At 35.1% G+C, this 16,847-nt stretch overlaps 1 protein-coding gene across 16 annotated transcripts in view; it reads right to left on the bottom strand.

Annotated features, from left to right (window-relative positions):
• Positions 1–16,478, bottom strand: part of LOC127731659 (tight junction protein ZO-1-like) — a 611,031-nt gene extending 594,553 nt beyond the window's left edge. For 14 of the 16 annotated variants that reach the window (XR_007995667.1, XR_007995666.1, XR_007995665.1 and 11 more), the window contains exon 1: positions 16,189–16,478. Coding sequence is in view for 12 of the 16 variants with exons in the window: in XM_052240418.1 (XP_052096378.1) it covers positions 16,189–16,468 (280 nt within the window). In the remaining 4 variants the exon portion in view is untranslated. Of the gene's footprint in view, positions 1–541; positions 581–1,036; positions 1,133–16,188 lie in introns of those variants that run through there. The other 2 variants (XM_052240425.1, XM_052240422.1) reach the window with 2 other exon arrangements.
• Positions 16,479–16,847: the final 369 nt, after the last annotated feature.

The following is a 16,847-nucleotide window of genomic DNA, read 5'->3' as shown; positions in this document are numbered from 1 at the left end:
GGGTGGGGCAAAATGCAGGGGGGATCAAGTTTTTTTCTATAAGTGGAAAAGGGGAGTTAATTTTTTTTTATAAATTCAAAATGGGAGATCAATTTTTATCTCTAATGAAACATTTGTGAAATTTTGAATCTTCAAGTATATCCTACATATCATATGTGTCAAAGATAAGTGTTTTGGCATGTTTAATAGAGGGGGATCACATTTTTTAAAAATGTTTTTAAGGGGCCGGGGGATAAAAAAATAATGTGAAATATTATGGGGGATCAAGAAAACGTTTGATTTCAAAATGACCTGCCCCCCCTCCTAGGTAAATGATAAGTCCCTAAATGCACTTAGTAGTTTCTGAACTTTCAGTCAAACAATATCACAACAATATAACATTTTATGCTAATGGCAATAAGGTGATGTAAAGCAATCACCAATCAATCATCATGATCATAAATCAAAATTAATGAAATAAAAGGGTAAATAAGGTTATATCACTTGTTATCGTCTCACGGAATATGACATTTGATTATGTGTACAAAATTTTAAATCTTACCATTTGAAGCCATGCTTCTTGTTTATCATCTCTTATTTAAATAGACACAACAAAAAGGTTGATGCACATTATAGATATCCACATTAAAGAGGCCTACAGGAGGGAATTTATTTCATTTTCAAATACACAGTAATTTTTTTAATAACAATTTTGTGACTTGTAGTAAAATATGAGTAATAATTCACACAATTCTTCATGCTATTATTTTTTATTTTGAAATAAGATAGCTAGCATTTACAAATAAGTCATTCTAACCCTATTTTTTAAAAGTTAAAGACAAGATTTAGTCATATCACAACAAATGTATATAAGTTAGGTTTTATGCCAAAATATTGTACAACCAATTAAAAGACAATTTAAACTGATAATTTTTTAAATAACCTTCTTTACGTAATGTCAAAGCAGATTTTATTACAATTATTAATCCCACTTACTATCTCAGAGTCATCTTTAAAATGCAAATTATATTTTTTGAATTATTTAAAATTGGCTTACCTGTTGTGATTTAAGCGTTATACCTGACCTACATTTTACAGGTGAACTTTTTACCTATCTGGATCTATGTATTAGTCTACAAGTCCTACTATTGTACTACAGAATAGTCCAAACAAACAGGTAAATAGGGATGACAGCACTATAAATCTACCCTGGGAAAAAGACCAGATAAAATTGTACCTGGTTTACTCCAGTCCATAATTTAAATATTTTTGTGTACAAAACAAATAAGATATATATTTCCACACATTTGTTTGTTTATAATACACATTGTAATACATATTATATAAGGTAATGTTTACAAACATCAATTAAAGTGCTGGTCACTATCAAAGTCTTCTTGTATCATTTAAGTCTTGATGTCTTTTTTCATAGTGACAATTGCAATCATCAAAGAAAACTTATATCAAAAAGTTTGATGGACTTGGATATGTTGGATGGAATAGAATCTCATCCTATGGATGGACTTGGACGATAATTATTCAATCACAGTGCAGTATTTTCTTTGTCCAAGTTTTTTTATAAAAAACTTTGATAGTGACAACCAGAGACTTGGACCAATGTTACCTGATCAAAGAAAACTTTGAGAGTGACAACCAGAGACTTGGACCAATGTTACCTGATCAAAGAAAACTTTGAGAGTGACAACCAGAGACTTGGACCAATGTTACCTGATCAAAGAAAACTTTGAGAGTGACAACCAGAGACTTGGACCAATGTTACCTGATCAAAGAAAACTTTGAGAGTGACAACCAGAGACTTGGACCAATGTTACCTGATCAAAGAAAACTTTGAGAGTGACAACCAGAGACTTGGACCAATGTTACCTGATCAAAGAAAACTTTGAGAGTGACAACCAGAGACTTGGACCAATGTTACCTAACCAAAGAAAACTTTGAGAGTGACAACCAGAGACTTGGACCAATGTTACCTGATCAAAGAAAACTTTGATAGTGACAACCAGAGACTTGGACCAATGTTACCTGATCAAAGAAAACTTTGATAGTGACAACCAGAGACTTAGACCAATGTTACCTAACCAAAGAAAACTTTGATAGTGACAACCAGAGACTTGGACCAATGTTACCTGATCAAAGAAAACTTTGATAGTGACAACCAGAGACTTAGACCAATGTTACCTAACCAAAGAAAACTTTGATAGTGACAACCAGAGACTTGGACCAATGTTACCTGATCAAAGAAAACTTTGAGAGTGACAACCAGAGACTTGGACCAATGTTACCTGATCAAAGAAAACTTTGATAGTGACAACCAGAGACTTGGACCAATGTTACCTGATCAAAGAAAACTTTGATAGTGACAACCAGAGACTTAGACCAATGTTACCTGATCAAAGAAAACTTTGATAGTGACAACCAGAGACTTGGACCAATGTTACCTGATCAAAGAAAACTTTGATAGTGACAACCAGAGACTTGGACCAATGTTACCTGATCAAAGAAAACTTTGATAGTGACAACCAGAGACTTAGACCAATGTTACCTAACCAAAGAAAACTTTGATAGTGACAACCAGAGACTTGGACCAATGTTACCTGATCAAAGAAAACTTTGATAGTGACAACCAGAGACTTAGACCAATGTTACCTGATCAAAGAAAACTTTGATAGTGACAACCAGAGACTTGGGCTAATGTTACCTGATCAAAGAAAACTTTGATAGTGACAACCAGAGACTTAGACCAATGTTACCTAACCAAAGAAAACTTTGATAGTGACAACCAGAGACTTGGACCAATGTTACCTGATCAAAGAAAACTTTGATAGTGACAACCAGAGACTTGGACCAATGTTACCTGATCAAAGAAAACTTTGAGAGTGACAACCAGAGACTTGGACCAATGTTACCTGATCAAAGAAAACTTTGATAGTGACAACCAGAGACTTAGACCAATGTTACCTGATCAAAGAAAACTTTGATAGTGACAACCAGAGACTTGGACCAATGTTACCTGATCAAAGAAAACTTTGATAGTGACAACCAGAGACTTAGACCAATGTTACCTGATCAAAGAAAACTTTGATAGTGACAACCAGAGACTTGGACCAATGTTACCTGATCAAAGAAAACTTTGAGAGTGACAACCAGAGACTTGGACCAATGTTACCTGATCAAAGAAAACTTTGATAGTGACAACCAGAGACTTAGACCAATGTTACCTAACCAAAGAAAACTTTGATAGTGACAACCAGAGACTTGGACCAATGTTACCTGATCAAAGAAAACTTTGAGAGTGACAACCAGAGACTTGGACCAATGTTACCTGATCAAAGAAAACTTTGATAGTGACAACCAGAGACTTGGACCAATGTTACCTGATCAAAGAAAACTTTGATAGTGACAACCAGAGACTTAGACCAATGCTACCTAACCAAAGAAAACTTTGATAGTGACAACCAGAGACTTGGACCAATGTTACCTGATCAAAGAAAACTTTGATAGTGACAACCAGAGACTTGGACCAATGTTACCTGATCAAAGAAAACTTTGATAGTGACAACCAGAGACTTAGACCAATGTTACCTAACCAAAGAAAACTTTGATAGTGACAACCAGAGACTTGGACCAATGTTACCTGATCAAAGAAAACTTTGAGAGTGACAACCAGAGACTTGGACCAATGTTACCTGATCAAAGAAAACTTTGATAGTGACAACCAGAGACTTGGACCAATGTTACCTGATCAAAGAAAACTTTGATAGTGACAACCAGAGACTTAGACCAATGTTACCTAACCAAAGAAAACTTTGATAGTGACAACCAGAGACTTGGACCAATGTTACCTGATCAAAGAAAACTTTGAGAGTGACAACCAGAGACTTGGACCAATGTTACCTGATCAAAGAAAACTATGAGAGTGACAACCAGAGACTTGGACCAATGTTACCTGATCAAAGAAAACTTTGATAGTGACAACCAGAAACTTGGACCAATGTTACCTGATCAAAGAAAACTTTGATAGTGACAACCAGAGACTTGGACCAATGTTACCTGATCAAAGAAAACTTTGATAGTGACAACCAGAGACTTGGACCAATGTTACCTGATCAAAGAAAACTTTGATAGTGACAACCAGAGACTTAGACCAATGTTACCTAACCAAAGAAAACTTTGATAGTGACAACCAGAGACTTGGACCAATGTTACCTGATCAAAGAAAACTTTGAGAGTGACAACCAGAGACTTGGACCAATGTTACCTGATCAAAGAAAACTTTGATAGTGACAACCAGAGACTTGGACCAATGTTACCTGATCAAAGAAAACTTTGATAGTGACAACCAGAGACTTAGACCAATGCTACCTAACCAAAGAAAACTTTGATAGTGACAACCAGAGACTTGGACCAATGTTACCTGATCAAAGAAAACTTTGATAGTGACAACCAGAGACTTGGACCAATGTTACCTGATCAAAGAAAACTTTGATAGTGACAACCAGAGACTTAGACCAATGTTACCTAACCAAAGAAAACTTTGATAGTGACAACCAGAGACTTAGACCAATGTTACCTAACCAAAGAAAACTTTGATAGTGACAACCAGAGACTTGGACCAATGTTACCTGATCAAAGAAAACTTTGAGAGTGACAACCAGAGACTTGGACCAATGTTACCTGATCAAAGAAAACTTTGATAGTGACAACCAGAGACTTGGACCAATGTTACCTGATCAAAGAAAACTTTGATAGTGACAACCAGAGACTTAGACCAATGTTACCTAACCAAAGAAAACTTTGATAGTGACAACCAGAGACTTGGACCAATGTTACCTGATCAAAGAAAACTTTGATAGTGACAACCAGAGACTTGGACCAATGTTACCTGATCAAAGAAAACTTTGATAGTGACAACCAGAGACTTAGACCAATGTTACCTAACCAAAGAAAACTTTGATAGTGACAACCAGAGACTTAGACCAATGTTACCTAACCAAAGAAAACTTTGATAGTGACAACCAGAGACTTGGACCAATGTTACCTGATCAAAGAAAACTTTGAGAGTGACAACCAGAGACTTGGACCAATGTTACCTGATCAAAGAAAACTTTGATAGTGACAACCAGAGACTTGGACCAATGTTACCTGATCAAAGAAAACTTTGATAGTGACAACCAGAGACTTAGACCAATGTTACCTAACCAAAGAAAACTTTGATAGTGACAACCAGAGACTTGGACCAATGTTACCTGATCAAAGAAAACTTTGAGAGTGACAACCAGAGACTTGGACCAATGTTACCTGATCAAAGAAAACTATGAGAGTGACAACCAGAGACTTGGACCAATGTTACCTGATCAAAGAAAACTTTGATAGTGACAACCAGAAACTTGGACCAATGTTACCTGATCAAAGAAAACTTTGATAGTGACAACCAGAGACTTAGACCAATGCTACCTAACCAAAGAAAACTTTGATAGTGACAACCAGAGACTTGGACCAATGTTACCTGATCAAAGAAAACTTTGATAGTGACAACCAGAGACTTGGACCAATGTTACCTGATCAAAGAAAACTTTGATAGTGACAACCAGAGACTTAGACCAATGTTACCTAACCAAAGAAAACTTTGATAGTGACAACCAGAGACTTAGACCAATGTTACCTAACCAAAGAAAACTTTGATAGTGACAACCAGAGACTTGGACCAATGTTACCTGATCAAAGAAAACTTTGAGAGTGACAACCAGAGACTTGGACCAATGTTACCTGATCAAAGAAAACTTTGATAGTGACAACCAGAGACTTAGACCAATGTTACCTAACCAAAGAAAACTTTGATAGTGACAACCAGAGACTTAGACCAATGTTACCTAACCAAAGAAAACTTTGATAGTGACAACCAGAGACTTGGACCAATGTTACCTGATCAAAGAAAACTTTGAGAGTGACAACCAGAGACTTGGACCAATGTTACCTGATCAAAGAAAACTTTGATAGTGACAACCAGAGACTTGGACCAATGTTACCTGATCAAAGAAAACTTTGATAGTGACAACCAGAGACTTAGACCAATGTTACCTAACCAAAGAAAACTTTGATAGTGACAACCAGAGACTTGGACCAATGTTACCTGATCAAAGAAAACTTTGAGAGTGACAACCAGAGACTTGGACCAATGTTACCTGATCAAAGAAAACTATGAGAGTGACAACCAGAGACTTGGACCAATGTTACCTGATCAAAGAAAACTTTGATAGTGACAACCAGAAACTTGGACCAATGTTACCTGATCAAAGAAAACTTTGATAGTGACAACCAGAGACTTAGACCAATGCTACCTAACCAAAGAAAACTTTGATAGTGACAACCAGAGACTTGGACCAATGTTACCTGATCAAAGAAAACTTTGAGAGTGACAACCAGAGACTTGGACCAATGTTACCTGATCAAAGAAAACTTTGATAGTGACAACCAGAGACTTGGACCAATGTTACCTGATCAAAGAAAACTTTGATAGTGACAACCAGAGACTTAGACCAATGTTACCTAACCAAAGAAAACTTTGATAGTGACAACCAGAGACTTGGACCAATGTTACCTGATCAAAGAAAACTTTGATAGTGACAACCAGAGACTTGGACCAATGTTACCTGATCAAAGAAAACTTTGATAGTGACAACCAGAGACTTAGACCAATGTTACCTAACCAAAGAAAACTTTGATAGTGACAACCAGAGACTTAGACCAATGTTACCTAACCAAAGAAAACTTTGATAGTGACAACCAGAGACTTGGACCAATGTTACCTGATCAAAGAAAACTTTGAGAGTGACAACCAGAGACTTGGACCAATGTTACCTGATCAAAGAAAACTTTGATAGTGACAACCAGAGACTTGGACCAATGTTACCTGATCAAAGAAAACTTTGATAGTGACAACCAGAGACTTAGACCAATGTTACCTAACCAAAGAAAACTTTGATAGTGACAACCAGAGACTTGGACCAATGTTACCTGATCAAAGAAAACTTTGAGAGTGACAACCAGAGACTTGGACCAATGTTACCTGATCAAAGAAAACTATGAGAGTGACAACCAGAGACTTGGACCAATGTTACCTGATCAAAGAAAACTTTGATAGTGACAACCAGAAACTTGGACCAATGTTACCTGATCAAAGAAAACTTTGATAGTGACAACCAGAGACTTAGACCAATGCTACCTAACCAAAGAAAACTTTGATAGTGACAACCAGAGACTTGGACCAATGTTACCTGATCAAAGAAAACTTTGATAGTGACAACCAGAGACTTGGACCAATGTTACCTGATCAAAGAAAACTTTGATAGTGACAACCAGAGACTTAGACCAATGTTACCTAACCAAAGAAAACTTTGATAGTGACAACCAGAGACTTAGACCAATGTTACCTAACCAAAGAAAACTTTGATAGTGACAACCAGAGACTTGGACCAATGTTACCTGATCAAAGAAAACTTTGAGAGTGACAACCAGAGACTTGGACCAATGTTACCTGATCAAAGAAAACTTTGATAGTGACAACCAGAGACTTAGACCAATGTTACCTAACCAAAGAAAACTTTGATAGTGACAACCAGAGACTTAGACCAATGTTACCTAACCAAAGAAAACTTTGATAGTGACAACCAGAGACTTGGACCAATGTTACCTGATCAAAGAAAACTTTGAGAGTGACAACCAGAGACTTGGACCAATGTTACCTGATCAAAGAAAACTTTGATAGTGACAACCAGAGACTTGGACCAATGTTACCTGATCAAAGAAAACTTTGATAGAAACAACCAGAGACTTAGACCAATGTTACCTAACCAAAGAAAACTTTGATAGTGACAACCAGAGACTTGGACCAATGTTACCTGATCAAAGAAAACTTTGAGAGTGACAACCAGAGACTTGGACCAATGTTACCTGATCAAAGAAAACTATGAGAGTGACAACCAGAGACTTGGACCAATGTTACCTGATCAAAGAAAACTTTGATAGTGACAACCAGAAACTTGGACCAATGTTACCTGATCAAAGAAAACTTTGATAGTGACAACCAGAGACTTAGACCAATGCTACCTAACCAAAGAAAACTTTGATAGTGACAACCAGAGACTTGGACCAATGTTACCTGATCAAAGAAAACTTTGAGAGTGACAACCAGAGACTTGGACCAATGTTACCTGATCAAAGAAAACTTTGAGAGTGACAACCAGAGACTTAGACCAATGTTACCTGATCAAAGAAAACTTTGATAGTGACAACCAGAGACTTGGACCAATGTTACCTGATCAAAGAAAACTTTGAGAGTGACAACCAGAGACTTGGACCAATGTTACCTGATCAAAGAAAACTTTGACCAAGTTAACTTTGATAGTGACAACCAGGCTTTACAGTATAAATTGGAAATCAGTAAGATCCAGAATCATCCTAGTACACATTTGGAATTCCAACATCTACCAGCAGATATTTGGAAATTAAGATTTGTACTAGGAATTGGAAGATCCTTGATATTACTGAAACTAACTTATAATCAAACTGAATTAAAAACAATAGAGGTAAGGGCATATTATACATATGAGACAGGGTTTTGAATAAACTATATTAAAAAAGAAAAAAATATTCATCAAAAGGCATACCTGGGCCTGTCTGTAGGTGTGCCTGTAATGTTACCCTGATGAAATCAAAGAATAATCAGTGCTGTGATCCAACCAATTCGTTAGTTGGTGGGACATTTTGTCCATACTCATTTTCAATATTTTCTTTCATTATAAAACAATTCAAGACAGCAATCAAAACTTGGGATAAGTGATTTGGCCAAAAAAGTTAATTTGTGTTCAGACATAATCTATACTATCAAATTTAGAGACCAAAATATTTTAGCCAGTTTGTCTCCGAGCCGACAATCGTCTGAAGTATTATATAATAATAAATAGTTAGTGTATGTAATGTACTTTATAACTTCATATATTAATTACTTTAATTAGCGTAGCTTAATTAATTAAACCCCAAATAAAGTTCCGTAGCTGGTTCCTTACCGTCTACGTTTTGTAAGCAGGCGGAAATGGTTTTGTATTCAATTTGTCTTGAATTCTAATATGACGTGCTTCTTTCGCTTTGTAAACAACACCGTGATAAAATTCTCAATATATCTATACTAGGCGCAGACTCAGAGATATACATAAAAATGGATGTTACAATATACCTCCCTTGTAAATCCACACATATTGGAACCTATTTACAAACGCTATGCCGATTTTATTGTTTTAAAAATTGTAATTGAAAAAAAGACTACAGAACTTTTATACTAATTCGGATGCATAACAAAAAGAATTAATGCACAAGAGCTCGGAGAAATCTACAAAATAAAAATAAAATAAATTAAAGAACCTTAGTGAGCTCGCTCACATACCCCACGTCCCCACATTGTCATTGGAGAAATAAAATATGTGTAAGAAAAAAAATTGAATCATAATTTCCTGTCAATATGCACATGTACATAGTATGTCCTTATTATCTACAAAGTTTCATGAAATTATGTTGTGTGGTTTCAGAGGAGTTGCGATGACAAACTGTTGCAGAAGTACATTGAAGCAAATAAGTTCAAAGGGGCATAACGCCTAGAAAAAAAATTGAACCGTAATTTCCTGTCGATATGCACATCTACATAGTATGTCCTTATTATCTACAAAGTTTCATGAAATTCTGTTGTGTGGTTTCAGAGGAGTTGCGATGACAAACTGTTGCAGTAGTACATTGAAGCAAATAAGTTTAAAGGGGCATAACTCCTAGAAAAAAAATTGAACCGTAATTTCCTGTCGATATGCACATCTACATAGTATGTCCTTATTATCTAAAAAGGTATCATGAAATTATGTTGTGTGGTATCAGAGGAGTTGCGATGACAAACTGTTGCAGTAGTACATTGAAGCAAATAAGTTCAAAGGGGCGTAACTCCTAGAAAAAAAATTGAACCGTAATTTCCTGTCGATATGCACATCTACATAGTATGTCCTTATTATCTAAAAAGGTTTCATGAAATTCTGTTGTGTGGTATCAGAGGAGTTGCGATGACAAACTGTTGCAGTAGTACATTGAAGCAAATCAGTTCAAAGGGGCGTAACTCCTAGAAAAAAAATTGAACCGTAATTTCCTGTCGATATGCACATCTACATAGTATGTCCTTATTATCTAAAAAGGTTTAATGAAATTCTGTTGTGTGGTATCAGAGGAGTTGCGATGACAAAATGTTGCAGTAGTACATTGAAACAAATAAGTTCAAAGGGGTGTAACTCCTAGAAAAAAAATTGAGCCGTAATTTCCTGTCGATATGCACATCTACATAGTATGTCCTTATTATCTAAAAAGGTTTAATGAAATTCTGTTGTGTGGTATCAGAGGAGTTGCGATGACAAAATGTTGCAGTAGTACATTGAAACAAATAAGTTCAAAGGGGTGTAACTCCTAGAAAAAAAATTGAATCGCAATTTCCTGTCGATATGCACAACTACATAGTATGTCCTTATTATCTAAAAAGGTTTCGTGAAATTCTGTTGTGTGGTTTGAGAGGAGTTGCGATGACAAGAAACAGGACTGATGGACTGACGGACTGACGGACGGACGGACGGGTCAAAAACATTATACCCTCCGCAACTCGTTGCGTGGGGTATAAATACCAGTCCATTAATGCTTTTGGCGCATTCAAGTCATTTCAAAACATGACGTCATACAAATGAAAACGCTAAAGCTGAAATTTTTCCGTTACGTGAACCATCGAAATTCGTATAATATTACATTAAAATGGATTTTTGAGGTAGGTGTTGTTTTATTTTCTATTTTATTGCACTATTCGCATATTTACTGATTTCAGCAAGTCAACATGGCGGCTCCTTAGTTACGTAATGTCAACTTTGGATTTTACGGTAGCTTACGAGAAAAACATGTAAATTAAAAATGGCAAATGTTGGGTTTGAGAATTAAAAGAATTAAGCACATTTTATCTAGCAGTTGTTTACGAAATAATTCATGCAAGCTACAGATTTATTAGAATGTTTTAGCTTTATCTAACAGGGAGTAAAAAAGAACAGCCACACACACGGCATACCCACCCTCGCTTCAGTTTTTTAATGACCGTATTTGTCCTATTAGAATCGAAATAATTCATGGAAGCCATAGATTTGTTTTAAATTTACACATGGCCTGGGATGTGATATTCGTTAATTTTATCCCTCGCTAACACTCAGGATAAAATTCAAATATCACGGCCCAGGCCATGTGTAAATTTCCAACAAATCTATGGCTTTCATGAATTATTTCTTAATTCATGACAACTTGGCACTAGGCCAACTCGCCCCACTCAAACACTCTCACTAATTATTACAACTTGCATCACTTTATCAAACTCGCACCACTCAAAAAAAAAGAAACATAACAAACTCGTAGAAATGTGTTTAAACATGAGACTGTTTTCTTCTTCTCTTAGTAAATTCCTCCTTTCTCAGAGCACCCATGTCACACAGAGACAGAACAGACACCACTTGAAAAAAAATACTACAAACTCACACCAATGAAGAAATGTTTTAAATCATCAGAGAGTTCTAGATTGCCTTCTCTCAGTTATTTCCTCCATTCTCGGAGCACCCGTATCACATAGAGACAGAACTTGACTTGCACCTTTTGAAAAAAACTAAAACGGTAAAAGTGACACCACCAAAACTCAAATTTCATCTGTGTTTTGTGGTAATAAGCATTGTGTATAAGTTTCATAACATTTGGTTGAGGCAAACTTAAGTTAGAGAACGGAAACCAATTTTGGACATACATACGTAAGACGTGCAGACGGACAAGGGTAAAACTGTGTTCTAGGTTGTCTTCTTCTTCTCTGAGTTATTTCCTCCATTATAGGAGCACCTGTGTAACACCGAGACAGAAGCTACTAATTGGACATTCAAACTCCTATGGAAGAAAAACTGACAAACTAATCAAAACCAGAGGCAGATTTAGAGGGTTTTCCAGGAGACCCAGGCCCCCCGGCCCCTTTTGTGGGAAAAATTTGGTTGATTATTTAGGGAATCACTAAAGCATGACTGTCCAGAGTGGCCCCCTCTTAGGCAGTCAGTGGGCCCCCCTTATGAAAATTTCTGGATCTGCCACTGAAAACTATCAACATAATGCATCAGTGCATAAAAACAGTTTGAGAAACACGAACCAAAGCTGTATATCACCATAAACATTTCAAGTAGTCTTCAAGCCGTGCTCGCGTGGGTTTTTTCAATTTGTCTTGAATTTATGACAAATCTGCACTACATGTAGGCCAACTCACCCCACTCAAGCACTCTCACTAATTATTACAACTTCAATCTTCCATCACTTTATCATGTTTATCAAACTTGCACCACTTAAAAATAAATTGCTTCACTGAGCGCAGCTGGATACGAATGCAGATGTCCAACCCTGAAAAGTTGGGACTAAAATGGACACAATATTCACGCTTGATACAGGTCTGAATTTGGATTGTAATTAAATTTTTGACACATAATAGGTTTCTGACACAGAATAACTGTAGTCAAAGAACTTCAAATTGGTTATATGATTTGAATTTATATTCAATTGTTTGCTTTTGTGCAATACACTATGCGAATTGACACCCCCCCCAAAAAAAAAATAAACTTTACCCCGTTTTTTTTGCATTTGTGCAATACACTATGCTGTTGAATATTAACCCCCAAAAAAAATTGTTTTTAAGAAATTTTCTTTTAATTTCTGAAATCTGAAATGAGAAAAATTGTCCCCCTCTAATTTTTTTCACCTCCCCCCTTTCCCTTATTCCAAAAAATAATTCTTCCCCTCAAGTTATGGGCAGTATCTCAGACAATCATCATTTCTTAATACATAATTTACAAGCAGTGTAAGGGAGGTAATCAAACATTGTTACTTAAATTGATTTGGATTACCTCCCTTACACTGCTTTTAAATTGTCTCAATTGTCCTTTAACCAGAAAAACCCTTGTTTTTCCCCCTTTTTTGCCCCTAATTCCTAAATGGTTTGAACTATAACCCCCCTAAGTCAATCCTAACCATCCCTTTGTAGTATGGAAACTTGTGGTATAATTTCAGAGAGATTCATACACTTTAACACAAGTTATTGTCTGGAATCTACAAAAATGCTTATTTGGGCCCCTTTTTTGGCCCCTAATTCTTAAACAGTTGCGATCATAACCCCCAAAATCAATCCCAACCTTCCTTTAGTGGTTATAAACCTTGTGTTAAAAAATTATTGATTTCTATTTACTTATACTAAAGTTATTATCCGGAAACCATCTGTCTTCGGACGACGACGACAACGTGATACCAATATACGACAAAAAAAAATTAAATTTTTGCGGTCATATATAAAAGAAATATAACAAACTCGAAGAAATGTGTTTAATCATTAGATTGTTTTCTTCTTCTCTTAGTAAATTCCTTCTTTCTCGGAGCACCCGTGTCACACAGAAATAGAATTCACACCATTCGAAAAAAAAATACTACAAACTCGCACCACTGAAGAAATGTTTTAAATCATCAGAGAATTCTCGATTGTCTTAACTCTTAGTAATTTCCTCTGTTCTCGGAGCACCCGTATCACACAGAAACCAGAACTTGACTCGCACCTTTCCTTAAAAAAAAAGCAATACTACAAACTAGCACCGCTGAGAAATGTTTTAATCATTAGTGTTCTAGGAGCACCTGTGTAACACCGAGACAGAAGCTACTAATTGGACATTCAAACTCGCACAGGTTTTTTTTAGTTTCTATTAAAACTAGAGGCTCTAAAAATCTGTGTCTCTCACCTACATGTACATGTAGATCTATGTGCATTTTAAAACAATGAAAACTCTCAAATATTTTAGAATAGAACATAATTAATATATCCATGACAAAATTTCTCTTTATTGTTGATCTTTTATTGCTGATTTTTTTCTGTTTACACTTTCCCTCCATCTTTTAGTTTTTGCCCAAAATACAAAGATGGGTAAAAATCATAATTAAAGGATAATATCTCCTATCAGAAGACAACTGACAATTTCATCTATGCTAAAAAAAATCAAGAATATAGGCTATACATCCATGACAAAAAAGCATAACATGCACAGCAAAAAACACAAAAATAATTTAACCTATTTCTCCTGTTGATCATTTATGCTTTTCAAAGTTTCTATCTATCTATTAATTAATAAGAAAAAATGCAAAATAATGGTAATACATTTTAAACTGTTAATACAGAGATATGTCTCGCCTTTTTGCTATTTTGATAATGCAAATGTTGAAATTAAAATAGCAATACTTTAACATGTACATTTTTGTAAGTAATGCAAATATTCAAAGTCAATGAACCTTGACTGAAAGTACAGAGCTGAACAATCTCCATGGAAATGAGATGTGCCAATACTAATACAGCTAATACAACAGCATACCAAATACCATTGACTTATCATAAGTCGTTCCCTTTAAACAAACCTAAACACAAACATTAACTTGTAAACTACATTGTATGTAAAAGTTTCAAAGTCAATGAACCATGATAAGGGGGTGGGGCTATATAATCTCCATGGAAATGAGACTTGCAAATGCCTAGTATTTTTTTAGGTATGTAAATATTCTGGATGTTCCACAGGTAGAGTCAAAGCATTGGAACGGTAAAAAATCTTTCAAATTTGCTGCCGCAACTTTATGGAACAGCCTTCCAAACCATTTCAGGACTGAAAATAGTTTTTCACATTTTAAATGTCTTATTCAGTCCTCAAACGGTTTGGAATGTTGCTATTCTGCTTGCAGATAACTCTTGAGCTGTTTTTTATTTATGTTGCTTTGGACTAGTAGTGATGTATTACTTCACAGATTTTTATATATATTTGAATTTTAGTTTCTGACACATATTTCCAGAAATTGATTAATCAATGCATGTTGAAAATATAGATCTCCAAGCATATTTTATAGTTCTAAACTTTTTTATTTGGTTTTTATAAAAGTTATCTATTTATTTAGATAGTTTACCATATTTTTAATCTAAATTTTAAACTTTTAAATAGGTCAACCATGCTTTACTTCATTCTAAATCTGCTGCTAAATTTTTATTGCATGCTACACAATGTATGTGTGAGATTTAACTTTGTATTACAGGTTGTTTATATCTTAGACTGTTTTTATGTTATGTATATATGTTTTTTATATTCGGTCAAAAGCTCCTTAGAGCTTGTGTTGCATATTTGACTAATGCCGAATCAAAATAAATTTTTCTTATCCTATCTTATGACTGAAATTTTTTTATTAATGAATTACAGTGGAATCCCGGTGTCAGCAGCGCATTACCTGATTTCTTCATATCCGCAATGTTTAATAAATAGAATCAGTCTTGTAATAGTTTTAGCCATCTGAAGGGACAGAAAAGATTAAAATTGGTAAATTCAAGCATAAATTAATTGCAATCCCATCATTAACCATATTTAATCATTTTCCTTTAACATGTTTAAAAAATTTACATCAGGTAAAATTGGTATCATTTTAAGTATCATTTGATCAAAATTAAATAAATTTTGCTCTGCATCCTTGGCACCGGCAAAATAGCATCTTGGCTCTGATTAAAATATCTTAATTCAATGCCGGCAAAACAGCATATTTCTATAGAAATGGCTATTTGACCGGCACTAGCAATATAGTGAATTTGTTATGTTACCTGTTCTTTGAAAAGAGTAAAACTTAATAAGTACTATGAAAAAGTGCACTGTCAACATTAAAGAATCAAATAATTACTGATATACCAGTACTTAGTTAAATAAGAAAATAGCTAACAATATTTGAGACACAAATAATGTATATCTATATAACTCTTATATAAATTTGGTGTTTTGTAGAAGGATATAGTCTGATAGTGTATATATGTCATAGAATTAGCTTGAAAATGTCAATTGCGCGAAATCTCCCCTTCAGCTGTCATAGCTGATGGGGAGATCTCCCTCATTGATGGTTTCAGAGGTTGCCAGGAATGTACTACTAGTACTACAAGTGTAAATATGTACATGTATATGTGAAACCCAAGATTATTTCCTTGTAAAATTATTTGTCTTTTGTCTTTTTTAAAAGGAAAAATTCATAATAAGCGTAGATTTCATAATAAATAACAACCTGGATTTTCTAATAAGAATCCTGTTAATAAATGTGGCGAACTTTCTTCTAAACTTGCACAAAATTCGTGAAATGCTCCTACACCTTTCTTGGATAAAATGTCTAAAAACACTTCACATTGCACTTTACGACCACCAGACTCTATTATTTGTCTTTCTTCTGACTGTGTTATAACTTCATTTTTTATAAGTCGTGGTAAAACTCTGTTTACATCCAAATCTCTTAGTATAGCTGCCTTATGTTGACCAAGAAGACGGGCAACCGTGTTTTTGCCCGCCATCTTGTCTACTTTGGTTTCGATCAATCCATTTTGCGAATCAACTTTAATATTTTTGTGAAACGATCCAATTAAACGAAACGAAATCAGAAAGAGAAAACCGTGTTAGGGGAAAACTTACAGTAGAATATCGGCATTATTTGTATACCACCACCAACCAACCAAACTAAACATTTAGGAACAATAAGAGCTGAAATTAAAGAAAATGAAATAAATGTAGAGGATAGACTGTTTCTAGCTCGCAGAACACTCTACTCATTAATTACTAGTGTAAGTAAGTAAGTAAGTAAGTAAGTTTTATTTAAAGTCGGCATACATGTGCACAATATTAAACAGAGAAAAAACGTGGCAGCCCCGTTATTCCGACGCCCGATAAGTCCGA

This window comes from Mytilus californianus, unplaced genomic scaffold (genome assembly GCF_021869535.1).
Source record: "Mytilus californianus isolate M0D057914Y unplaced genomic scaffold, xbMytCali1.0.p SCAF_20, whole genome shotgun sequence".
NCBI classification, from domain to species: domain Eukaryota; kingdom Metazoa; phylum Mollusca; class Bivalvia; order Mytilida; family Mytilidae; genus Mytilus; species Mytilus californianus.
The sequence above is the reverse complement of the archived record's forward strand: the minus strand, read 5'-3'. Positions and strand labels throughout refer to the sequence as shown.